Genomic DNA, 27,487 nt, shown 5'->3' with positions numbered 1-27,487 from the left:
TTTAAGCTGCTTAATTTTAGTTCTTGCTCCACTTTGCTTAATGACTTGCGTTTTCAATGTGTTCGCTCATCAAAACCCCAATCCCTGCGCTCTTCCACTCTTGCTTGCTGGCGCAGCGCCCGATTGATTGACTGATTGATGAGATTTAACGTCTCAAAGCAAAACAGGGGCTATGGGAGACGCCGTAGTGTATGGCTCCTGTATAATTTTGGCCACCTGGGCATACTTACCATGCATCCAAAGCTCTGAACACATGTGTTTTTTGCATTCCACTCCCATTGGAATTCGGTTGCCTTGACCAGGAGTTGAACCCACGTACTCGCACTCAGAAGCAAAAGACTAAAGCCAACTGAGAGAGCCATCGCGAGAAGTAACGGCACCCTATAGGTTACAATATGAGAACTCCGACTAAAATCATACATTCTGTGATCATCACCTTGGTTTCCGGATCGAGATCTTTTCCATTGCCCAAGATTATCCAGAGCGTGTTGTTCCCTTTCCCGCCTCCATTGCTGGGCTCTTTGGCAGCTGCCAGGCTAGTTGCACTGGTGTACGTGGTGCGGTCATACTCGAACGGCGGCTGTTGCCGTATCGGTGCGACCGGCTCATCGTGGCGTTGGTAGGGGCTGAAGCCCTTCACGTGGCAGGAGCAGCCTGACGGGACGCGGAAGATGTCGATGTGCAGCCCTTTGCCTTTCTCGAAGGTGAGCAGCCGCTGGTAGCTGTACACTTGGCTGCACGAGCTCTGGTATTTCTCGAGGACGTACGAGCATGGCTGATTCGGTCTCCTGTGACGCAAAACATCCGCAAGAAACGTGGTTTAAACACGAGGGAAAACATAGATGGTCGGAGAGCTCAGAAATTTATGCCATCGAGTTCTACAAGCTAATTAAAGACAGAGCAATTCTTTTTGACGTCTGCATGATTGCAAGATAAACAGGTCATAACTTCAATAACCAGAGAGAAAGAGAGAGAGAGACATTTTGCAGGTTATTAAACATGCCGCTGCATAGAGTGAGCGTCGGGCTTGCCAGACCGAAGAGCACAAAACAATGCATCCAGCTGAGCCGTTGTCACCGGGAAATCAGCGATGCGCGGGATTATGAAAACGAGGTCTGGCTAAACCATAGTCAATACTGCTGCGAGGAGAGGCGCATCACCAACGTTCGCTAAATGACTGCGCTGTAGGTTATGTGGAGTAGAGCAGACATTTTCCCAAAGTAGTCCTCCGTTTACGCCATCCGTGTTAGTACATGGAAGGAGCGCAAACGCTCCTGTGGAAATGATGACGAATCTCATAAGGGTCAAACACCCCCCCCCCCCTCAAAAAAAGAAATAAAAAAATAAAGCAATAAAGTTGACACATCTGTTTTGGTACAAAAGGAAGCAGCTGCTACGTTTACACAAATAACTAAATGGTTGTCAAAATCCAAAATCAAGAAGAGGGTTGACAGAGGTAGTAGCACACAGTGATATAAAGATTATAAACAGGGATAAGTTGCCTCAAAAAGGCTGGGCAACGTTTCGATAGGAGGACCTATCTTCTTCAAAGACGAAGGTAAGTCCTTTTACGAAGATAGGTCGGCCTATCGAAACGTTGGTCAGCCTTTCTGAGGCACCTTATCCCTGTTTATAACCTTTATACTACGCTAGTTACGAGAGAGCTCGAAATAGTGAAGCACTCAGTTGAACTATGAAGTGAGAGAGAGACAGAGACAGAGAGAGAGAGAGAGAAATAAGAAAGGCAGGGATGAACTACGAAGTGAGTGCACAGAAAACTACTCTTGTAATACCAAAAGCACTGTATTGCGATGTATTCTAAAGCCTTCAGATGTGTTTGCGACGTCGATAAGCTTATTTTGCTTTCGTGCTGATTAGTTTTCCGTCGCGCTTCTCCGCGATCCGCGGCTGAAGAAGCGCAAATTGAGAGTTCTATCTTGGCGGACACGCACTGGTCGGTCAAGTTCTCCTAAAATTCGGCAGATACACTTGAAGACTGCTTAGGTGCAGGAATGCGAAAACATTATAGTCGCTTTGATTAAATGCTTTTTTTTCTGCGCGTTCCTTTTCCGCGCTAGCTCTCGCCTGCGTTTTAACTGAGCCTCGGTATGGCCAAATGAAAACGCGCCAAGCGCCTCAACGCGCTTGCTTGCCCGCCAGGAGTTTATAGCCCGAAGGACAGCTCAGCGGCATTCAAATGGGCATCAACGCTTTTTATTTTATACACTTCATTTTATACATGCACTCATGACACGGCGCAATCTCCTGCCCATTGGTTGCGTCGTCACGTGCCCAATGACGCATGCACTAGGCCACATGTTTAGTTAGCCAGATGGCTGCGACGTGGCGTGCGCAGTGATGCACGCACTAGGCATCCATTTAGTCATCAGGAACCCTGGAGTCACCGTGGCGTCGGGGAGGCGTGCGCGTCTGGCAACCCGGAGGTTCGAGCTTGATTGCCATACAAACCAAAATTTTCCTAATAATATTTTCAGATACATTAATTTGCTTTGTTCACAGGGACCTCCCTGAGAAATATCACGTCAAATCGAGTATTTTTTTAACATGTGGTTTTACTCATTGCCGTCGGCCATTTTTGGTACCATCCTTCGGTCACGCCTGCTACTACAACGCCAAATGTTAGCGTCATGGGGCATTTATTGATTTCGCACTAAAATGCAAAACCCACATTTCCTCTAATTTGTGGCTGGGCCCTCCAAGCGGAATGGAGGTGGGACTCTAACTGCTTGGTAGTGTTGTGCTGGCGGTGTAATCTGCATGCAGCGTTGCTGTGTGGATATCTGGTGGGTTTTCCCCACCTTCACCACATGTCTTGACTAGCACAAGGTCATGCAAATAAATGCTCGACAGTCTTCGTCCGCAAATCCGCGTGTGGAAATTAGCGTTTGCTAAAGCGAAGCTGTCTTTGTCTCTTCCTTCGACTTTTCCGCTGCTGCTGTTGCTGCTGTCGCTGTTTTGCATGCCGCGTCAGGAGGTGGTTCAAAGCGCGTACGTAATTGGCAGGAACGCGCCAGAGTGCAACGTGCCAAGGGAGACGACGCTAACAGCAGCATAGCCAGGGCAGGAAATTATGAAAATTAGAGTCAAGGCGACACCAGAAACTCGTTTGTACCTTTCCATCGCGTCGCTACAATGTCCCCTGGAGCTTCCTGGGCGTCGCCACAATAGCCTCTCGACTGCTGGCATTATCCGAGACCACCCGCGAACTCATTGCAGAAACTGCAGCGCTTATCTTTGTACTAACATACAACGTTCCAGAGGGGAGTTAGATAGAATAGCAGAGAGGAGGCAGTGATAGGAGAGAGAGAATGAGGAAAACCGATACAGTCACAAAACGAGTGAATAGACAGTTTTAGTTTAGCGTACGCTATACCATTGCGTGCGCTATAAAATAGCGGGTCGTAACTGGGCATGCGCAGAACGATAAACGTCCTATAGCGTACAGCGTACGCACGCTATTTCTCAGATTTAGCCTTGGCGTCTTTGCGTGGTTTGCATGGCTTGCGCGAAACATGGCGGCGGTGTCGGCTGCCCGCTTAAACTAAAACTGTAACAAACGTGCGCTGTTTAGCATATGCTATACTATAGCGCATAACGTACGCTATAGTTGTGTACGCTATACAATTGTCTAATAACAGCCTTGCCCCTCTTAGATCGTAGCTCGCATCCGGGAGGGGGGGGGGGGCGACAGAGAGAAAAAGGCGACGCAAGAAGGCAAGGAAGCGGTACTACTAGACACGGCAGCAGTTCCAGACAACCTGGACAAATATAAATTAAAGGCGCGCTACAGTACGTTTCTACCATTTCTCAAAAATAATAACCCTGCCAATTTGTCAAGGGGACCAGTGACGTACGGCTTGCGGACGCAAAGCCGACGCTACGTAAGCGACACTACGTAAGCGGCCGCCCATCAAATCAACGCTTCTGTACCTGTCGCGGATACTTTGCGACTATGTGTCGCGAGTTCGATACCAACCGCGGCAGCCGCATTTCAACTGGGGCGAAATGAAAGAAAGCTCGTGCACTCAGATTTCGGTTCACGCTAGGGAATCGCAAGTCAGGAAAATTAAAACGGAGAGTTAAACACCGAAGCTGGATTCACACGACGGGACGGATCACTGAGGAGCAAAGTTCGCAGACGAAGGTGACGTGGCATAGCTGCAGCGAATCACGCTGCTAGCAGCTCCTCTGCAGCCTCGTACACTTCATGATTCGGCGGCGCAGAGTAGCGTCATGCTCGTCCGCTGAATTCGGTCAGCCGTGTGAATCCACGGGTGCTAATTATACAGGAGACATGGCCTAATCCCGCCATATTGGCGTTTGGATGTAATCGGAGAGGCTGTAGCAGCCCTGTGAGCCAGTCATAGCTGACAATATGGCGAACTTGACAATGTCCAGAATGGCAACCCAGCTTAACCGAATTTCTGCTGCCAGAACATTGACTTAACTGCTTTGAAAATTGAATCCGTAGATTAGCGATTGCGTATCGCTGGCCACTTGAAAAGTACGCACACGTCTTACATAGCGCATAAAAGCAGAGCACAAAACGCAAGTAAGAGATGATAAAAAAGGAAAGCGAACGTTGGAATTTGTTTTATATGATTCCACTGCTTAGCATTTCTTTCGTTCTTTTTTTTTTGCGCTGTTAAATCGTAGCACAAAACAAAGGGAACGCAGGCATAGACAGCCGGACAGAGGTACGGCTGCGTTCTATGGTAAACTGCGCAGCTAAAGGCGGGATGAGCGCGAAAGGACAGACTCGGCCTCGTCTGTCGTCTTGTCCCGTCTTGCGCACTTGTAAAGCGAGTGCGCACTTTACAAGAATGAAGGGCTAATGAGTCGTGGAGGCTCTCTTACAGGCACTTCTCCAGGCGCATGGTCTGGCGGTACTCGCCAATGTTGACGATGACCTTCCACACGCCTAGGTGGTTGCGGGCCCGGCGCGGCCGCTCGTACAGGATCTCCGACGGGCACAGGAACCCGCCCTCGGGTGCGTAATCCCGTGGACGGTTGTCGCGTTCGGCGGCGCCGAAGTAGTGGCGCTGCGTATAGCGTTCTTCCTGCTTGCGCGTGACGCCGTCCACCTGGGGGCTCCGATCGCGGACCTCCGCGTACATGGTGTCGAAGCGGGCTCGCTGCCGGCTGATCGCGTCCAGGATGGCTGCCCTGCGAGGTACGTACATTCGTCACGAAGGCCACAACCTCACAGACAGGAAGGCGCTACATGGATGGGCGCTGTGGTTCTTAGCGCACTGTCAATGCGAAATTGCATTGTTCCCAGAACCCAGCCTCGGTGCTGATCCTATAGTTGTCGTTCGGAGCTACTGCGCCTCCGAAATTCCTGGGCGTACGCAGCCGCACGCGTATCATCTTTCGCGACACGTCGACACCGTTTGGACTGCGTAGCTGTCTAGATTGAAGCCATCAGATTAAAGTGCATGTATGAGACTGTAAAAGGATACATGCAAAAAGACAACCTACGTTACTTCTAACCTTGTGCAAGACCCAGAAAAAGTATGTAATCAAGACAAGTAAAATTTAACAGGTCTCACTCAGGTTTCAGAATCATGAAACATCGTCTACGGGGTGCTAAGCTGTGAGATTATTAAGTATTTATTAATTTTTGAGGTGTAGATGAAGGCCCATCAATGTTTTAGGGTTGTGATTTAGTGATGGCCAGAAAAAAGCTTTCTTGCGAATCCCATTTCAGACCATGCAAAGGCAGTAGAAGAGCTGTAAACAATGAGCGACACTTGCTTACTGATTTGTGGCCATTGGACATCGGACCGAAACACTTCAGATAACAAACAGTACGCGGTATCTAATTCATGAGAATCTTCTACCTTTGGGAGCGTAGACATCCAGTTCTCCAAGGGTACGTTACGGAATGTGAAAGTGCCCTTGAGGTAACAGAAGTATAAGGTATGGCCGGTGGAGGGTAAAGGTAAACAAATGCTTCCGGCTGCTGCATACATTTACATCAATTATCACTTATAGTTACTCGTTAACACATAGTGCGACAGGGGCAGAATTCAAAGAGCTTTTCGTTCTCAGCTGCTCTTTGGCACTGACTGGTTGCCATCTCTAATAATATGTTTAGCATCAACATTGGCTGCAATCTACAATTCGAACGGAAGAGATTTTTAAAAAAAATTATGGGGTTTTACGTGGCAAACCATTTTCTGATTATGAGGCACGCCGTAGCGGAGGACTCCGAAAATTTCGGCCACCTGGGGGTTCTTTAATGTGCACCTAAATCTAAGATAGTACACGGGTGTTTTCGCATTTCGCCGCCATCGACATGCGGCTGCCGTGGCCGGGATTCGATCCCGCGACCTCGTGCTCAGCAGCCCAACACCATAGCCACTGAGCAACCACGACGGGTGTTCAAACGCGTGTACGTAGGCGCACTAGCACGTGTAGGTAATCCTCCGGCTTGGAGTGCGGTATGCGCGAGGAGAAGGGAAAACGGCGTTCAGTGTTAAATTTCACATCTTTCCGCGGCGCGTAGCGATGTAATATTTTGCAGAAACAATCGTTATCGCGCAATGTATGCGCTGCGCTTCTCAGCTCAAAATGGCCAGACTTGGCGAGGACTCTTTAGAAGGGACAGTTAATATAACCAGCCATTATACACACAAAGGTATTTCTCGACACCTGCCACCGGCAAAACAGTCGCGTATTCTACGTGAGAAGCACGAGGTGATCAAAGTTAATGTCGGTACATCAGTCTCTATTCTCTCGATGACTAAATATAATTGATGACATTATTTGCAGCCTAATTTTACGACAAGAGCGATAAAAGCAATGATTTGTTTTCACGGGTGGACATTAGTATTTACTTATAGGAACGAAAAAGTTACGGTCGGTGTAATGTCCCACAGTAAAAGCTGAATAGGTATAGTTAACTTCGTTAGTTTAGCCTATATAGTGCAGTCGAAGAAATGCTATTCTCCCGTTGAGACGAAGAATCCTCAAAAAACTCATTCTGTCAATTTTCTATCTTAAACCGCGTCAGTCTAACACACGCCGAACCAGCGCACAAATATCATTGGACTAAGAGCCGATTCAAGGGAGCGGTTTGTTCATAAGTTCTCTTTGCTATTGACTGGCGACGTTCGCTAACCATACGTCGAACATCGGGACTGGCTGGAATTTGCTCTTACGAACAATTCCAATGCAAAAAGCTTTTTGTGAATACGGGCCTTGGGACCGAATCCACAAAGCTCTTCGTTCTTGAGGGCTTCTCGCTTCTGGCTGGCCGCCTTCACTAATAATATGCCCAGCATCAGGAATGGTTGACATATTTCTTAACGTTTTTGTTAATACGGGCCCCGATTTTTTCATCATGCGTTATCAGCGTCTTTTGCTTCGCATCATATATGCGTCCGAAGGGACGTACATAAGCTTTACAGAAAGGACGAATGGGCGGCTTTTGCATTGCGCCATCGTTGGAATGCTCTCACGACCTCTTCTTATTCGGTGGCATAAAACGAAGCCACCGTGGTATGCATAATCGCCAGCGCTTTCTTTATCATCGCCACTCTTGAACTGGGCACCTTCTGTTATTACGGACTGATGTTGTGCGTTATCCTGTGCTCATATCCCAAGTTTCAAAGAATTCATTCTCCTATGGATATGGTTCGTTAAGCGCCGATGTCATGCCTATGACGAACGATATATATATATATATATATATATATATATATATATATATATATATATATATATATATATATAACCATGGTGTCGTCCAATCTCAAACTTATTTCTCAGCAACCTAAATGTACGCTAGCCCAGCTTCAGCTGCTTCCTTCAAATTTCGCTGTCACACACATGCGTTTGCGTTAGCCCTCCCTGCCGGATCCGATCAATCGCCGATTTGGCCACGAAGCCCACGGACAATTGCTTTTTTTTTTGTCAGACTTCTTTCCATTTTGTTTTTCTATATCAGTTTTCTGAGACGGTCTTTTTTCCATTGCCTCTGAGTCTCAGCCGATGTGCTTGTCTTTCATTTATCTCCTAGTTGCTGAAATTTGCGCTCGATTCCATTTGTACGTTCATCTTTTCCCCCGTGGAGAAATGGTTCCAACCGAAGGCTGTCTATTCTGGTGTTATCAAGGTTCCTGTCAAAACGTACAGCAGGCTCACTGTTCGGGGTTATATATGCTCTTCGTAGAAAGCTGGAGGGAAGGAGCGGGGCGCCAGACGGCAGACGATTGAATCACCCAAGAAGGCTTCTCTTCCCTTTCTGATTTCCCGTATCCCACGATTCTCTCTCTCTTTTTTTTTTTGCGCCGGTTGCTACAGAAGTCGCGGAGGACGATGCGCCGCAGACAGAACATTAAAGACTGGTCTCCGCGTCGAACCCTTTTCTGTGAGTGACACAGAATGTTAGCGAAGTCTATCCGTGCCGCACTGCGATGAACGCTGTAAATGGCGCTTTAATTATTGTAATATATGCGAGAAGAATATTATGCAGTGGTGTCTTTCTCTGTCGCAATACACTGCGCTGCCAAATGGGCGATGTAACCAGAGTTGGATGGCTTTTTGCCACGCACTGATTTTCAAAGCGATTGTCAAGGGTGCCCCACGAAGGGAGTGTCTGAGCTGTAGAATAATGGAACTTGGTCTGGGCCAAATTTTTGTCTTGTCAACAGACGCTCAGATGGCATTGTTGCCGAATTTGCGCAAGTCGAGGCTGGAAGCTGGATATCTGCAAAACTCACATGGATCAAGAACCGAAGACTACCTACTGGTTTTTAACAGCAACAACAACAACAACAGCCGTGTACGAATTCGAGGCCACAATATACGCTTGTTTGGGTAGGACGGTCCTAGAGCCAAACGCGCAATGACACTTCTGATGTTCTTGAGATACACAGGCCCCAGTCAGTTAACTTCGTTGGAACGCTGTAAACAAAACGAATAGCTTAATTTTCGCGTGTTAGTGTGCGTTGTTGAATTGAATTAAATTCTAGGGCCTTATTACGGGCCAAAACCACGATTTGATTATGAGGCACGCCATAGTGGGAAAACCCCGGATTAATTTTGACCACCAAGGGATCTTTATCGTGCCCCCAGTGCAGAGGATACGGGCGTTTTTGCATTTGGCCCTTATCGACAGGTGGCCGCCGAGTGTACATTGTGTGCATGCGTACAGTTTTCGTGCGCGCGTTTCTGTGTTTGCTGTGCGTTTCTCCGTGCGTGTCTCCGTGCGTGTCTCCGTGCGTGTCTGTGTACGCGTAGAATGGGAGGAGGGGTGAAGGGGGGGGGGGGGGGGGGGCTTGGAAGAGGAATATTATGAAAAGCTAACGGTTGTTTTGTAGAAAATTCAACGTTCCCGGGGATTCACGATGGGTCATTTGTAAGACAAACGTTTTAGCACGCCTATAATCAGGTTTAATACGATGAACGACTCAAAGTTCTCACAGAAGCCCGCAGTGTGAAAGAGAAGAGAAAGCAGAGGAAGAAGGTGAATTAGAACACTTTCTTTGCTAAGCTGTTAAACCTTGCGGTATCTCACATTTCTTTTGATCTTATCAAAATGTATCTTTGGGCCAATTACCCATACTGAGTATGAGCCATATGTGTACGTCAACCACAAGCAACCAGAACAAAAGGCAGGAAGGTTAACCAAGGTGGGGCCCAGTTGACTATGCTGCACTTCGTTAAAGGGAAAGGGAACATAAGAAAAGGAACAACCAGTCAGTGGTGTGCACACCACAGAGGAACACACATTGGGTCATACAGTACAGTCGACTTCAAGAACTGCAATAGTGTCATCCAGGAGTTCATTACTCGCATCCCTGGACGAGTTTCTCGGGCTCAGCAATCGCATCGAGTATCCGAAGTTCTGAAGGCTGTTTACAATAATAATAAACGAACGCCCAGTGAGCCTGGGTCAGATTAGTGACCCACTGGTCTGAGACGTACGCTTAGTAGTGTATCGCACGAATTTACATTATCTTTCCTTTCTGTTTTCTTTACTTTCCGTTGACTAGGCCAATAGTAGTCTTTTGAAAAGAGCAAAGCCTTGGATGTTTTAGGCGCACGAACCGCAAGAGCATGCGCAATCAGCACCGCGGACACATGTATGCCATATTACCATACAATCGCACGTACAACGTAACGTCATTCGATCATTTTGTGAGGAGCCATTCCACTAGCCATTCTAACATCATATATAGTTAAAAAATAAAGAATAACTGCCCATGAATTTAACCACATTAGATGCGACGACTGCGTCCATGTCCCGAGGGCCTCTCTTCTGTAAAGCATACCTGCTGCGAGCCACACGATGATGAGGCTGAAGCAGTGCTGGTTACGACAAATAGCAGTGGTCGTCTGAATGAATTGTGTCGCCTTGTGTCCCAGTAAGTTTTTGCTGGCGCTCACAGATTCTAATTTGGTAGAACATTAAATAAATGTGCGGCCGATCATTAAGGCTATAATAACTGAGGTCGCAGCTTGTTTGGCCCACAAGTTGGAAAAGGTCGTCAGCAAGCTCTTCTGACTAGAACTGGAAAATAGAACATAAATGTTCAGATTCGATCGATACCGTCACACATGAGATAAAACGAACAAAGTAGGTTAACTGTAGGTACGTGCACGCACAAGTGAGAAACGCTACATAGCACAAAGCCGATATGAAGAACGCGGAGGAAAGTGTGAGCGACACACTAAAAAGAACGCTCAAGGCACTATACAATCGGTCACTGAAGCCTTTCGACTGAAAGCTGCTCAGCACCACACGAATGCCTTTGTTCCTCAGCTCAATTCGAGGCTGGATCACCAATATCTCACGGCCCCGAGAACGACCTGGTGCCTAATCAGGTTAACGTGGTTTGGAAATAAAGGCACTGAACTTCGTGGCCCGGACAATCGAGGCGGTCGATCGCCTCCTTACTTCCGCATAGATGGCAGCCCCGGCCATTGGAGTAAGAAATGAACAAGCATTTCAAAACACCTGCTGCCAGCAACGAGAAATACAGCGTATAGCACTTCCATTGGAGCGGGGTTGTCGTCTATTGTACTAGTCAAAGCTTCAATAAAGGTCAGGGGTAAAGAAGAATTTGGAGGCGGGAGTGGAGTGGGCAATATGAGTTAGGCGAATTTTTCCGAGTTAGCATGCCAAAAGCAAAAGTTTGCTCACAGCTTTCATCGATAGCCCTATCAGACCAGTCTAGCTCCTCGATGAGTGGACGGTGGGACAGATTCCTCTGCTAAATTGTTGCCGGCGGTATCGCAGTGGCTTGAGTGCCACCATTGAGCAGCGCGTTGTCGTGTGTCGACAGCACGGTTGCGTACTTCGCTATACGTACAACGGTACAAGCATAAACCCACTTGCTTCAACTTCACAACAAAAATAAAAAATTAATTAACGTTGCCCTACGACCTAACAAAGAGCTATCCTAAGCTCAGCTAATTTAATAAACAACAAAAACAGGGTAGTATATGCAGAAGAAGTGCATCAAGGTCGGCCTCTTGTAACCAACTACCCTGCACTGGGTGAAGGGAAAGAGCGAAATAAAGCGGCATATGTTGATTATGATAAGTGGCCGGAAGAATTTTTCTATCTGCAGGACGGGACTATAGCCGCGCCAGCAGTCCCAGTATTTGTTTCGCACGAGCGCCACTTACCAAATGCACTAAAACCTGAGTGAATAAGGAATATGGTTTTGCGCTACTTCGGTAACGACTGTAACAAGACATGCAGGAAAGGCTAAATGAGGGGACTGGGTTTGAATTTCTTCGTGATTCGGAGCTACGTCTACGTGATTCATTCGTGATTCGCAGTGGTGCGCCGTATGCCTCGGCAAGCGAAGTGATCGCTGGTGAGCAGCGGATGGCGTCCTCTTCACAGAAACGCGGAGAAGCACGTGGCTAGCCGCTCTACTAAAAGCCTGCGATCTAAACCCGCGTTTTTCAAGCAACCAAGTAAGGAATGGATGGCCTGTAAGCTAGCTAGTGTCCCACCAAAGTCTCGGAATGACCTGCCCATGTCGGTGAAGGGCAACCGTTGAGGACGGCAAGAGCACAATCTGGCTAAAGGAGGCGCCATATTGGGTGGAGCGACTTCGGAATAACCTTGACCACCTTCCAATGACCATTTATTTTTGGCAAGTTTCTGTTTACTTTCCATTCTTGTTGACCTTATTGGATATTGTCACGTGGTGGTGACGGTGAAGAAAGCAAAATGGTGAATGGCGGAAATAGCGTTTTATTGGGGGAGCATGTGCCCACAAAAGCAAGTTACACTTAAAGAATGGTGACAGCGGCGAATATAGTCGGCGATCGTCAAAATCTGATCAGCGTGTCAAGCGCGTCGGCTTTTATACGTCAGTCGTTGAATGTTCCAGAGTAATTGCTGGGATCCGCGTGTCTTCCACAAATTTCTACATTATTCACATCGCGCATACATGCACTCAGATTACACAAGGTTCGGTCACAGACAGCGGATGGAACCATCGATAACATTCCAGAAAATTCCCATACATGCAGGCGCTTCCTGCGCTTTGCGATAACATTTGTTAGGCGGTGAAACGTCGTCGCCCGATAAAGATAAACAAGTACACGTGTCAATACCCCCTGTTAAAAACCATCGACCCGATGCTACAAACAAATGAAAGTAATAAACAAAAATACCCGTAGCAAAAAAAACAACGAACTAAGGAAGTTCGTCAGCGTGCGTAAAAGGGGCTTAAGACGCATCTTGTGCACCACTTCAGATAGTGCGCAGCGCCGCTGTAAATGCGAAATGTCGTCTGGCACGACCTCATAGTCCAGTTCGCCAATATGTCGGATGATCTTGTAGGTTTTTCACTGAGTCCTCGTCGGCGTATCAAGGTCCAAACCCAAACACGGTTGCCTGGCTGATCATCGGAGTTTTTAGTGTCGGCTGTCGGTACGCTGCTGGTTCTTGATCCATAGGCGGGCGAGCTGTCGGGCTTCATCGGCGCGCGGGAGGTAGGTAGCGACGTCGAGATTCTCTTCGTCAGTGACGTGCGGCAGCATGGCGTCGAGCGTCGTCTTCGGATTCCTGCCATAAACCAGCTTAAACGGCGTGATCTGTGTTGTTTCTTGCACCGCCATGTTGTAAGCGAAGGTTACATACGGCAGAACAGCATCCCAGGTCTTGTGTTCGACGTCGACGTACATTGCTAGCATGTCGGCGAGGGTCTTGTTCAGCCGCCCCGTAAGACCATTCGTCTGTGGGTGGTAGGCAGTTGTCCTCCTGTGCCTTGTCTGACTGTACTGCAGAATGGCTTGGGTGAGCTCCGCTGTAAAGGCCGTTCCTCTGTCGGTGATCAGTCTTGTTGCAGGAGGATGTTCTCGACGAAGAATTTCGCCACTTCGGCTGCGCTACCTTTCGGTAGAGCTTTCGTTTCAGCGAAGCGGGTGAGGTAGTCCGTCGCCACGATGATCCACTTATTTCCGGTTGTTGACGTCAGGAAGGGCCCCCAACAAGTCCATCTTAATCTGCTGAAATGGTCGAGGAGGAGGCTCGATCGGCTGTAGTAATCACGCTGGCATTGTTGGTGGTGTCTTGCGTCGCTGACAGTCTCGGCATGTTTTGACGTAACGGGCAACGTCGGTGATCAGGCGCGGCCAGTAATACCTTTGCTGTATCCTAGATAGCGTACAGGAAAATCCGAGGGGCCCAGCAGTCGGATCGTCATGCAGGGCGTGCATTACTTCTGGACGCAGCGCTGAGTGAACAACAAGAAGGTAGTTGGCGCGGACTGGTGAGTTCTTTACTAGTAGGTTGAAGCGAAAACGAAGACAATCCTCGCTTAAATGCCTTAGGGGCAGCCGTCGGTGTGCGCTTCCAAATACTCGACGAGGCTTTTTAGCTCCGGCTCTGCTCTTTGCTGTTCAGCGAAGTCTTCCGCGCTTATTATTGCAAGGAAGGCGCCGTCATCATCGTCATCTTGCGGCGGCGGGTCAATGGGGGCGCGTGATAGGCAATCGGCATCAGAGTGTTTTTGTCCGGACTTGTATGTTACAGTGATGTCGTATTCTTGTAGTGTGAAGGTCCACCGCGCCAACCGTCCTGAAGGGCGTGATGGTCGCTGACGACTTTGAATGGCTTGCCATATAGGTAAGGGCGAAATTTTGCTGTAGCCCAAACAATGGCGAGACATTCCTTTTCGGTTGTAGAATAATTGCTTTCCGCTTTTGATAACGAGCGGCTAGCGTAAGCTATGACCCGTTCAAGTCCGTCTTTCCTCTGGACTAGGACGGCACCAAGGCCTAGGCTACTGGCGCGAGTGTGAATTTCGGTATCGGCGTCCTCGCCGAAGTGCGCAAGTACTGGGGGTGACTGCATGCTTTGTTTGAGGTCTTGAAATGCATCAGCCGGCGGCGTTTGCCATTTGAACTCGACATCACATTTAGTTAGATGGTCAGAGCTCAGTGATGCATGGAAAGTCCTTGACAAAGCGCCTGTTGTAGGCACACATGCCAAGGAATCGATGCACTGCCTTCTTGTCCATGGGCTGTGGGAACTTTGCGGTGGCAGCAGTCTTCTGCGGGTCTGGGCAGACTCCAGACTTGCTGATGACGTGACGTAGGAACAGAAGCTCATCGTAAGCGAAGTGGCACTTTTCTGGCTTCAGAGTGAGCCGTGATAACTTGATGGCTTCTAGTACTGTCGCAAGCCGCCTAAGGGGATCCTGGGAGTTTACGGCAAAGATGACGACGTCATCCAGGTAAACAAGACAGGTCTGCCACTTCAAACCTGCTAACACCGTGTCCATGACGCGGTGGAACGTTGCAGGCGTGGAGCACAGCCCGAATGGCATGACCTTGAACTCGTAGAGGCCGTCTGGCGTGATGAAGGCGATCTTTTCGCGATCTCTCTCGTCGACTTCTATTTGCCAGTAGCCAGACTTGAGACCCATCGACGAGAAATATTTAGCGTTGCAGAGCCGATCCAATGTGTCGTCTATCTGTGGGAGGGGGTATATGTCCTTCGTGATCTTTTGTCAAGTCGACGATAATCGACGCAGAAACGTAGGGTTCCGTCCTTTTTCTTCACCAAGACTACAAGAGATGCCCGTGGGATTGTCGACGGCTGGATGATGTCGTCGCGCAGCATTTCGTCGCCTTGTAGCGTAATAGCTTCACGTTCTCGCGTCGAAACTCGGTAAGGGCTCTGGCGGAGTGATCGAGCGCACTCTTCGGTGATTATGCGATGCTTTGCGACTGGTGTTTGTCGAATCCTCGATGACGTCGAAAAGCAGGCTTTGTATCGTCGGAGCAGAATTCTGAGCTGTTGCTGCTTAATCATGCGGAGACTTGGATTTATGTCGAAGTCTGGTTCGGAAACTATGGTCGCCGGGGTAGATGCGGCAGAACCCGGGAGGACAAACGCGTTGCTGGTTTCCAGAATTTCCTCGATGTACGTGATCGTCGTGCCCTTGTTGATGTGGTTGAACTCCTGGCTGATGTTTGTCAGCAACACTTTCGTTTTTCCTCCATGCAGTCGAGCGATCCCTCTTGCGACACAAATTTCATGGTCTATCAGTAGACGTTGGTCACCCCCGATGACGTCTTCTACGTCGGCGCTCATTACAGAGTAATCTACCGCCAATGCCCTTACGTGTAATTACGGGCAATTTACGTGTAATTACGGACTAATCTCCCGCCGATGCCCTAACATGCCTTCTACGTGTCCACTCATTACGGAGTAATCGGCTCCTGTATCCACTAAGGCGGTGACTGCGTGGCCGTCGAGAAGCACGTCGAGGTCGGTGGCTTTGTCTTGCGTTGCAGTTATGTCTTGGCGTCGGATCACGGCTGCGTCGTGTTTAACTGAAGCTGGAACGTCGCGTCGTCGCGTCGTCTTTCGTCGGTGTATTCTTTACTTTATGGCTTCGTCGGGATGGCGGCGTCTCGTTGATGTATCATCGAGATCGTCTTTTCGGTGTCCTCGTCGACGGCAGAGGATCTTCGTCAATTCGACGAACATCAACCGCACCTCCATCGGTTGCTGTTTTCCGGATATGGGTTGACGGACCGGCCCCGGCCTGGGCCAGTGATGGACGGCGCTGTGGCGACAGGTAGCGACCTGGTGATGGCGAACGGGACGGTCGTCAAGCGCTATACTGTGTGGCAGCGAGATAGTCGGCAATGTCACGCGGGCGTTCACTTCCCTGTGGGCGCGGTGCGTTGATGGCGAACCCTCGCAGTCCCATCTCCCGGTAAGGGCATCGGTGGTAGATGTGCGCGGCTTCTCCGTGGTGATAGCAAAGCGGACGGTGGTCGGCGCGCCAAACGTCAGTCTTCCTTGGAGTGCTGCGTGGGGCGACGGGTTGGCGTGCTGGCACCGGGAGGGGGGGGGGGGGGGAGGGGGTTGACGGAACTGTGTCGTCACTGGGACCTGCCGTGGGCGCGGAGGGGGAGTGTGATGGCGGGCTACAGCGGCGTATGTCATCGTTTGCGGCTGAGACTGCGGCGGTTCAGGGGCTACTCCGAGTTGTTGTTGGAGCTCCTCACGTACGACGTCGGCAATCGAAGCCACTTGAGGCTGTGTTGAAGGGAACAGCTTCTGTAGCTCCTCCCACACGACAGCTCGGATAGTCTCGCGCAGGTCGTCGGTGGCCAGTGACTGAACTCCAGCGTAGTTTGTCGAGTTAGTGCGGTGGTTGAATTGCCAGTTCCGCATTTCCCGTGTCTTCTCGATGCTAGTGGCCTCGCGAAGACACTCGTCGACCGTGTTCGGTGGGCTTCGTACCAATCTGGCGAAGAGTTCCTCCTTTACACCACGGATCAGTAAGCGGACTTTCTTTTCCTCGGACATTTCTGGGTCGGCGTGGTGGAATAGGCGGCTCATTTCTTCTGTAAAGATGGCAACATTCTCGTTTGGTAGCTGCACTCGGGCTTCCAATAGAACCTCGGCCCTTTCTTTCCGGACGATGTTCGTGAAGGTCCGTTAGAAGTTGCTTAGGAACCGCTCCCACGTTGTAAGGGTTGACTTCCGGTTCTCAAACCACGTCTTCGCGCCATCTTCCAAGGAGAAGTACACGTGGCGCAGCCTGTCCTCAGAGGTCACGTTGTTGAAGACCGAGATCCTTTCGAAAGTCTCCAGCCATGTTTCTGGATCCTCCGACGAAGCTCCATGGAAGGTGGGTAACATGGCAAGTTTCAGGAACCTTTATTCAGCCAACGCAGCCCAAATGCGAAAAGATACTTTGGTATCCCTGACGTCACGCTGACATACCGGCGCTGGGGTTTCGGCGCGAAATTCAAATACTGATGCTTGGACCTTCATTTTCTCATCTAATAATCAAACTGTTTTTTTTAAATGACTGCCTGCGGGGTTCTCCAACAATGCTTCATTAGTCTAAACTGATTTATTGTTTCGCTTTAGTGTCCCTTTAAAGTCTATCGTGAAGGTCCGTAGGGCGCAGAGACCTTAGTAACGCGAGTAAGGCCTTCAGCGCCTAAAGCTATTAGTTCTGACCTAAACTATTAGTTTAGTGCTGACCCAAAGCTATTAGTTCTGATAGGGAAAGATTGCGGGCAAACACAGATAATCTGTGGGAGCGTCTCATCGCTTCTTCATGTGTCGCACGTGAGACTGCTGACCACCGTACCAGGAATCAGGAAAAAATCTGAGCTGTCATCACCTCCTCTTAAACAACTAACTCTGCTCCTTTTGCACGAGAGGTACGCCGAACACGTACATATTTATACTGATAGATCGGCAACTCTCCAGTGTTCCTCTGGAGCCATGGTCTTCCCAGCGAAAGCCACCACCATCAGTTTCAAGACATGTCACCCAACGACACCGATGGCCGCGGAACTTGCAGCCCTTCGCGCTGCACTTCGTCTCGTCAGCCAAGAACAACCTCGAAGATGGTCAATAGTCAGTGACTCGAAGGCTGCACTGCAATCTTTGCTATCGGCCCTGCGGCGCGGACCACACGAACAACTGCTATTTGAGATTAGAGAACTCATTCATACCTTAACTGAGAAAGGACACCACGTGACATTTCAGTGGCTTCCAAGTCACTGCGGAGTCATAGGGAACGAACACGCTGATAACGCTGCTCGGTCGGCTCTTCAAGGGGACGAAGAGGAGCCGATACCGTTATCAAGGACAGATGCTGCTCGAAAATTTCGAATGATCAGCCGTCACATCACGTTATCCTTGTGGAACGCTGGAAGTTTTCACGACTACCGGCTCCACAATCTTGACTCCTCTCTACGCCTTTGTATTCCAACTGGACTCTGCCGTCGCGAAGCTACCCGGCTTTGTCGACTATGGCTAGGGGTGGCTTTAACCAAGTCTTTCGCTTACCGAATTGGATGGGCCGACGACGCCTCGTGTGAGGACTGTGGTAACGAGGAGACTTTTCAACACCTTCTTTGTGACTGTCCTCGATATAATTTACAGAGACAATCACTCGCAACCGCGATAGCGCGCTTTGGCCAAAGACCTCTCACAGAGGAGCTTATTTTAAGATGCCGCCATCATAAGCCATCGCAGCAGAGGGCGACGAGAGCACTGTTGCGGTTTTTGAGGGCGACAGAACTGGACAGGCGGCTGTAGCCTGAACAGATGTTGATAGTGCGGCAAGTGTCACTGTGCTGTGCGATGACAGTGTTCGGTGACAGTGACCGATTGTGATTGTGTGTCTATGCTCCTTCCTTTCCTTATCTCTACTTTGTTACCACTTTACCTCCCCCTCCCCTCTCTCCCCAGCGTAGGGTAGCCAACTGGATTTTTTTCTCTGGTTAACCTCCCTGCCTTTCCCCTTTCCTCTCTCTCTCTCTCTGACCATTCCAATATGGAAGGCATACGAGTTCGTAAATGCTACGCCTAGCTACAGACGGTACATCATGGTCTGTTTACGTCGTGGTAACCCTGGCGGTATATGCATCCGCATATCCGAAGACAGCGAGTGCAAGCGACATATGGTGAAAACTTTTGAGGCCCTAGTGGCAAAGTACATTCACGGGAGATCAATCGCAGTCCAGCCGCAGCGTCTGTTCGCGACAGCGGCGAGAACAGCAGGAAAAGGAGCATACCTTATATTCCCTTGTGAATGGCGTGCGGAAGTGGTCCATGACTTCATGTAAAACGTGATGAGGTTGCGTGCTTGATAGAATTGAGTGATAGCATTTCCTTTCTCGTTAAAGAAATGATATATATTAATAGAAGCAAAAATGTGGTTAGTGAGTGAGTATAAAACTGACATTTCTGTCATATTTCCTGAAGTAAATTTTACAGCAAGTGACTTGCATGTGACATGACACAATTATAATAGAATATGTCTACATTCATTTAACGGAATCGGTTTCTTGTAATCTTTCTTTTCAACGAGAGAAAAATTAAGAAAAAGGAACTAGGCTGCTTTCTGAGTCAGTGAGCGTGTCTGAATGAAGTTCGTGTACCGCTTTCGTTCAATGTGTGAACTCGTGAATTCGAGTCAATCTTTTCTTGGTTCTTCTAAGTGTACATTCATCGACTTGCCTGAAGTAATCATGTCCTCGTGTTCTGCGCTGTGTACAACGTTATTTTTGCTCATTTTCTTTATGTTTACTGACGATATCTGCGTCCATGCGCTGGTAATGTGCGCTGAGTATAAAACTGGACGTCCAAATACCGCAACTGCACATGCATCGTGCGCTTTGACTATGCGTGCGTAAGGTACCCGCTTTATAATCTGCAATGTCAGGCTGCGCTTGACATAGGCAATGTTTTATTTCCTTTGGTTGTCATAACATTTCGAACGTTGTTGATTTTTTTTTCCTACATTACTGTGGCCAGGGTTTAACTTGATATTTGTGGGGATAGCCGGCCCTTCGGTGGAATATTTTCCGAGGCTCACGTATTTAATAAACACCAATAGCAGCCATCCGACTTCCATTGCTCCGCACTTCATCTTCACTGCATGACACAAGAGAACGCAGTGAAGATAATGAATGGAGCAATGAGGAAGTCGGAAAGACAGGGCTGACAGCAAATATCATTTACTCGCTTGCATCAAAAATCTACAAAAGCTTTCCGAAATCAATGTTGATATATAATCCTATTAAATGCACCATCTTACTTCTATAGGAAAATTACTCCTAGGCATTAAAATTATAAAGATGACTGATATGCCTACGAAAATTCCTCCTAGGCATTAAATTCATAAAGATTACTAATATTCCCACGAAAATCACCCCTAGGTATGGGTCCAGGGGTAACTCACATGGTGAACATGACCATAAATCAGCCATATTACGTGCAGTTCTTGCCTCTCAGCGCCTTTCTGAAATCAGATTTAGACAATTCGGTAACGTATACTGGCTTCTCCGTGATTTTATCGGTCACAGACGTCTCAGAACTTTGAGTGACCTGCACGCACGCACGCACGCCTATATCCACCCTTCCTCCAAAAGAACACACTCATAAAACGAGGATAAGATTAAGTTGAAGCTGAGGAGGGGGGGACGTGTTCGAGCATGCTGTAACTCTTGTTGTTTTGTGGGATTTCCACGAGCGGAGAGAAGTTTGCAACACTATACAAAACCAGTCGGCCCCGTTTTTCGTATCATCGGAACGTCCTTCACAAGACAAAAAAAGAAAAAGCCTCCAAAAGCAACTGTGACTGCGCGAAAGAACTCACTAACTGTGATGAACAACGAATCTTGTTACGTGCAAAATAAATCATCAGGAAAGGACAGCAAGACGCGCGTGAAGCACCATGAAGCAGTAAAACAAAGAGCATGTTATGGCACGACCATGGATCGCACACTTCGGTTCCCAGTATGTGGAAAATCTCGAAAACCGGTCTCGCAGCTGCGAAACCTTAAAAGGCACCGCGGTACGCACGCCCCACTGCACTCCATCGAGTGACAGCCTTTAGAACAGCTTTTTTTCTTTATCAACTGTGCTGCTGAGCGTCATCTGTTTCACTACCCATGCTACCCTATTCTGCTTTTTCTTAATGACGTTTATTTATTTATTTATTTATTTACTCATCCTGCGCATTCAGCAATTACGCTCGAATAAGTTCTATTCGCGATTCCTGTCTCCTTCTGCATGTCGTTCTTGCGATTACATAAAGGTAACCACTTTCGCTTAAAAGGAGGTGTCCGCGCTGTTTCTGTATAGGAGAACGCTTACACCGTCACCGAGACAGCTGAGCAGCGAGCATGCGTAAGAATGAAGATCAAGAACAGAAAAACTTGAATCTTGCGTCGCGGATCAGCTGTTTCGAAGCGTAAGATGCCGGTTCGGTAAACACTAACCTGGCCATCGTGATGAACTTTCTTTTCATCTGATGAAGACGCAACGTCGCAAGAAAAAAAAAACCAACCAACTTTCAAGACATGTGGAATTTTTCGTTTACACTTATATTTTACTGCGATGAAAAAAAGGGGGGAACATCTACTGGCCACGGCTGGTCACAACCAGCTGCCGCCGCGATTGATCTTTTCGAGCGGTTGACGCGCGTAACTTTTCGTTTCTTCTTTATGTTTTGCAATAGCGTTCGCCCTAGGAGCGTAGGTAGGCAGCGGGAAATCGAAGCCCGTGAAGGCGACGACAGTTGCAGCTGCTATCGAGCGCCATCCACGGGCTACGATAAACATGCGCCGTTTGCTCAAGGAATTTTGGACAAGATGCTACATGACGAAAGGCCTCGCTTGCGATTTCTTCCACGACTTTAAGCTCGGTGCACCTAGAAGCGCATTATATTCCGCACCGCTCGTATCGTGCTGTAAAGCGGGGGCTACATGGAGCGTTCTTCTCCTGCGATTATCGCGCGCCAAAAAAAAAAAAAAAGCGCGCTTGCGGGACGCCGGCCAGGCTACATGAGGCGTACGAGCGGCGAACGCCGCCGCAGTGTGGCCAGACAAGGCAAAAATGCTTTGGCTACCACTAAAGAACGAACAATGCTTATATGTTGTTTGCTTGTGTTATAATTAATAAATTATGCAATAAATACCCCACTAATATGTCTATACACATTAACAGGTATGTTTAGTATTGTATCGATATTTTTGTGGATGTTCAGCGGAGAGAGTTGGCCGGAAATGTTTCATCTGGCGACCTTGTGCGACTGAGACGGCTGGGATGGCCGCTCCCGCCGAAACCAGACGGAAGTGACTCCGACAGGCACTTCCGGTAGCGTCAGACTCGTGCGCGCCGCGTCAAAATCTAGCCGGTCCTGATCGGCGGCGGCGGGTGTTTTTCTTGACGCCGGGCGTCAAATCGGCGCCGTGAGACGAAAATCGCCTCAGAAACGCTCCATGCATTCCGGCCTTAAGGACGTTAACGCAGCCATCTTGCACTATTCGTCTATCCTCTGCGCGCTCGTAGATACTTCCGATGTGCCTGAACGCTGTGGTCGACGCTAACCTTGCGTCGTGGATAGGCTGGGTGTTTAAAAATTAAATTATGGCGTTTTACGTGTCAAAACAACTTTCTGATTATGAGGCGCGCCGTAGTTGAGGGCTCCGGAAATTTTGACCACCTGGGCTCCTTTAACGTGCACCTAAATCTAAGCACACGGGTGTTTTCGCCCCCAACGAAATACGGCCGCCGTGGCCGGGATTCGATCCCGCGACCTCGTGCTCAGCAGTCCAACACCATAGCCACTGAGCAAACACGTCGGGTAGGCTAGATGTTCCTTTCCCGGCTCATACTGACGAGATGACCGTGCCACCCCCCGCAAAAGTGTTATTCCGATTTTGCGTTGCATATCTTTATGAAAGGATCACAGCGAAGCTGTTTACCTGACGGGCCTGTAGAATGAGCCCTATTCGTGGTCTGGTAGGGCTGGGCTGGCTAACGTCCGCAAAGGGAACGAAAAAGATGACCAACGATAATACGACGCAGAAGAAAGAAAGGCCAAGTGATTTCATTGCGCGCCGCACCTGCGCAGTGGAAGAGTGCACCAGCGCTGGTCGTCGTTTTTACCGGCTGCGTACGCTTTCGTCCGCCATCAGTACGACGGCGCGGCAGTTGTGGCGGGAAAACACGGGCATGTGCAGCCGCGGTGTGTAAGAACCGGATTGTTCATTGCGGATGTAGACCAATGCAACAGTTGCAGCTCTAACGAAAATGGGAAAAGTGAGAAAACCGCGCTTTGTGCGCGTGGCCGAAGAACGAGCCAAGCATGCGAGGAGAGGCGTCGACAGTATACAGACGCGACTACAACCAACGACAACTTGCCCGTGCGAAAGCGGAGAATGCGGGCAGTGACTGCCTCCGAAGAACGTCAGCGAGAGCAGATGCGAGAGTGTCATCGTCGGCGTCGAGAGCAAGCTGCCTATGAAGACAGCGCACTGCAGGCCGCTCGTAAGCGTCAGGCTAGGTCGTTCGAGTCTGCGTCCAAGCGGCAGAAGCGTGAGTTGCCACCTCCTTCGAGTTTCATCGGGGTGAATTCCTAATTCAGGACAATGTTTCTGGACGACGAGTTTGGCTATAGTTGCTCGATCTGCGATCGACAGCTTCGCTGGCTGATCCGCAACCATATGAATGATTCGGCCCGAAATTTTTTTGCGATGCCGCTTCGCTTCAGTTATCTGGCCAGCGCATGCGCGTAAATTTAAAATCCGCAGAGATTACCTGCACGTCCGCACTTTTGCACGCTCGTAGAAGTTTATACAGTAATAGCCAGGTAATGGCGTGAATCTAAAACCTACTTATAGCACTGTGTCTGTGGGCGTGTTTGTCATTAAAAAGAAACCTAAAAGCAACAACGTTCTTATTCTCTAACGACGGCAGCCTACATGGGCTTAACTTATGCCTACGAAGATTGATATTTCAGAATTTACTGCTCAATTCTTAATTCAAACAACAAAAACAACAAAGATATATAAGCCAGTGGCAATAAAACGCTGTATCTGAAACCACTAACTAAAGCTCCGTCTTGTTGTAGAATTAAGTGATGCTCATGGATCTTGCAAGCATGGCAAAAATATACCATTGTGCCTACCAGACAATGCATGCTTCCGTGTCTCACTCCATCGCAGCGTCTGTTACGCATACCATTAAAGCTTGTTTTTCTCTTACGCTTTGCAATTCAGCTGCCTGGAGATTTAAAACGTCACTAGCTTTATTTTATGCATGGGCTGATGCAAAGCATAACTATAGGTGCCGTGCGTATTGCACATTCGAAAGGCATTAGAGACAGGCTCCGATTGCGCACATGCACGGATATCAGAGAGACCCGTGCGATCTGCGCACAGTGATCGAAGTAACTGAGCTTCGAAGTACGGGTTTTAGAGTGCGCAATATTCAGTCTTTCCAAATTCTAGGAATTATCCTTACATTCAAAGGCGTGCTACAGTGGCATATGCACGAGACTTGTCAGGTATTTTCTGCGCGTTACGAGCTCCACAGAGCGCTCCTATTCTTAGGGGGGGAGTGCGTAAGGCTGCTGTAAAATCGTGCCGACTGGAGCACGTAAATGGAGCCCAAGTAAAAAAAAAAAAGAAGATAAGCTTTCTCGCGACACTATAATGAACAGTTGCTAAATGAGCAAGAAAAATTATTTAGCTTCAGGAACTATTGTTTTAGGGGCATCATGGGTCCATGCCTGAGTGAAAGCGGTGCTTCGTAGAACAATCTGAAAATCATTGGTCCGCTCCTCAGATGTTCCACGAAACCTCCATTAACAGTCGTTCGGACAAATAACGCAGCGAAAGCTTTTTCTTTTTCTTTTTTTTTACGTTGAGAAGTGCACGTATATCTCCGACTACTTCTGTGCGCTACATGTAAACTCTGCCGGCATGATGGCTTCCCTTCTGTAAAGGAGGGTTCTTCCCCCTCGATCCTTCTCTCTTCCTCCTCTACCATGGCCATCGCCATCCTGGTGCGGTGGATAACGACTGCGGACTTCTCCTGTTGTTCATGACGTCGAGGCTTCCTTCCCAGCCGCTGCTGCCGCACCCTGATGATTGCAAAAGCACCGGTATACGCCGATTTGCTTGCACATTAAAGATTCCCAGGGGGTGCAAATTAATGCGGATCAAACCATGGCGACGTCCTTCATAATCGAGACGCATATTTGGGGAGCAAATCCGCATGAATTTTTGTTATTACAGTACATTAATATGTCCTAATACGCATTGTCGGCCGCATATTAAAGAGCTGTATAGCGCACATGTGACGGTTTTCAAGAAAGACGACATACCATTGATATTTGAGAGTATATTTTGTGAGCGTTTGATGAAACGGACATAATGGTGGCACTTTCTTCAAAAACGAGCAGCGTTCGTTCGTTCGTTCATTAGTTTTTTCGTTCTTCATCCCCTTCCTTTTCTTTCTTCTTGCTCGGTATAGCACCCTTGATTTAGCGGAAGTGTCTTTCCTGCGTTCTTTAGGAACTTGTTTTAGTTTGCCGCTACTACTTCAGGTTATCGGTAGCGCACCGATTACTTTCGACGGGTTTGTGCGACCACCTGTGACTATTAAGGCAATTTCTGTAAAACCACACGCGTCAGCGAACTTGCCGCAATTTCCTTCTTTCCTTCCCTCCTCTCTCTCCCTGTGATCTTTGCTTTCCCCTTTCCCCCGGTGTAGGGTAGCCAACCGGACGTTATTCTGGTTAACCTCCCTGCCTTCTTCTTTTCTCTTTCCTCCTCCTCCTTCACCCGTTATTTGCCTGAGCCATTTTTTTCTGGCTGATTGTCTTTAGGTTCGATGTGACGATACGCCGGAGTGCGTTCTTGAGCGATGCTTCAGCGCACATGATGGATCTGCAAACTGTAGCACTAGGCTGCAGTTCACGGGAACGTTCGTATACGCAAGAGCGAGAGTCAAGCAGATGCAATAGTGATGAGATTACGGGAAACTGACCTGCCATTAAATACCAACAGATCACAAGGAAAAAAAGGATATTTGTTAACCTGGGGCTGAATCTACAAAGTTTTTCATTCCTAAGTGCCGTTGCTATTGGCCGGCCACCTTGGTTAATAATACGTCCGACACGAAGCGCGAAGATGAGCCCTTAGAAGCTTAAGATCTTGGTCAACAAATAGTGACATTGGTTCTCATAGTTGGCGGCAATATTGCTGCAATTTTAGTGGTTATATTTTGCATATTAATGTGTTCATTTCACTCGTTTGGTGAACCTAGCCGTACTTTTCTTTAACTGTAGGAATTGTGCCTGGATGAATGAACATGATATGTCGTTTTAATTGTTCTTTGTGTAGCTGTGTGCTAACAGTGTAACACATACATTTAGTGCGAAACTTTATGTTTCTTGGTATATGCGTGTGGATCATGCCAATGGTAAGACCCTTATTGGTTTTAGTGAACATCAACTGATCCTGTTTCATCAAGTGACGATCGCTTGTTGTAGGAAGGCCCGATAAGACATGTCACCAGCCAGCCTTTTCGATACCAAATCATGCAATTGATAAGATCACTGATTATTTGCCTGTTTCCTACATACATTATATGTCTTTGTGTTGTGATAGAGGTCAAACTTATTTTTGTAGGTTTCAAATTTCGGTATTTGGAATACCATGCGCCACCGACCGGTATATAATCCGGTATTGGGATATTTCTGGTTTACAATATCGTCAAAAGCACCGCTCCTCTACCGTGAAATGTTATACACCTCGTGCTTGCAGGCGCTTGAAACCAGCAGAGACAGCATGGCTGGAGGCCACTTCAAACTGGGAGTAACAAATGTAATTTCGCTGACCTTTTGGATTATAGGCGTTAAGCTGGCCTTTCGAAACACTTCACATTTGTATGTTAGAGCACCAATATGCGTTTTTACGCGCGCATATGCGAGACTGTTGCGTCGTCTTTCATTCTTATCTGAAGTTGAGGGCCAGGTAGGGAATGAGTAAGATTGTTCGGACAAGCGATTTCTCAGACTGGGGCCAACATTTCGAGAAGGGGACTTGTCTACGTCGGGGCAAGGAATAACACGTCAACATTTTCGAAGGCAGGTCCCCTCACCAAAACGCTGGCTCTAGCCCGAGTCATCGCTTATCGTTCACTTCAAGTTTCCATCTTTCAATTAGCTTTCGTATTTTGTCACCCGCTCATTTCAAAAAGGAGCTCGCGTTCGCAACTCTATCCGGGTTCTTACGTCGGGTACTCGAAGTCGTCGAGGCAGATGTCTTCGGAGAAGCGGTCGCAGCGCGGCTCCTCCGGCTTGGGACGGCTCACGCGGCTGGGCAGGTTGGCACTGCCCAGGCCCATGGGCGGCCGCGGTAGCGCGTACGCCGACTCGTGGACAGCGTTGTTTGGCGGTGGCGCCGGCGCGCTAGCCTGGTGCCCCACAGCTCCCGGATACGCCGGCCGCACCACACGAAGCGGCAGGGCAGGGGGCGGTTGCATCGCTGGGTAGGTGCCGCTCTGTGGAAGAAACAGCGGCCGCCGCGACCAACGTCAGCGCTCAAACGAGATGCGCCAAGGACGACAAGCAGCGTCGGAACAACGCTTCCCTCTTCACTGGCGCTGGATTCTTATTAACATATTAGACCTACCGGAACA

At 48.6% G+C, this 27,487-nt stretch overlaps 1 protein-coding gene across 2 annotated transcripts in view; it reads right to left on the bottom strand.

Annotated features, from left to right (window-relative positions):
- Positions 1 to 27,487, bottom strand: part of LOC135899344 (uncharacterized) — a 144,347-nt gene that overhangs the window by 16,708 nt on the left and 100,152 nt on the right. For both annotated transcript variants that reach the window (XM_065428586.1, XM_065428588.1), the window contains exons 4-6: positions 27,081 to 27,349; positions 4,879 to 5,187; positions 437 to 788 (exon numbers count right to left, since the gene is read on the bottom strand). In XM_065428586.1, the coding sequence (XP_065284658.1) occupies positions 437 to 788; positions 4,879 to 5,187; positions 27,081 to 27,349 (930 nt within the window). The remainder of the gene's footprint in view (positions 1 to 436; positions 789 to 4,878; positions 5,188 to 27,080; positions 27,350 to 27,487) is intronic.

Source organism: Dermacentor albipictus, chromosome 1 (genome assembly GCF_038994185.2).
Source record: "Dermacentor albipictus isolate Rhodes 1998 colony chromosome 1, USDA_Dalb.pri_finalv2, whole genome shotgun sequence".
In the NCBI taxonomy this organism is placed as follows: Eukaryota; Metazoa; Arthropoda; class Arachnida; order Ixodida; family Ixodidae; genus Dermacentor; species Dermacentor albipictus.
This window is presented reverse-complemented; position numbering and strand designations above follow the sequence as displayed.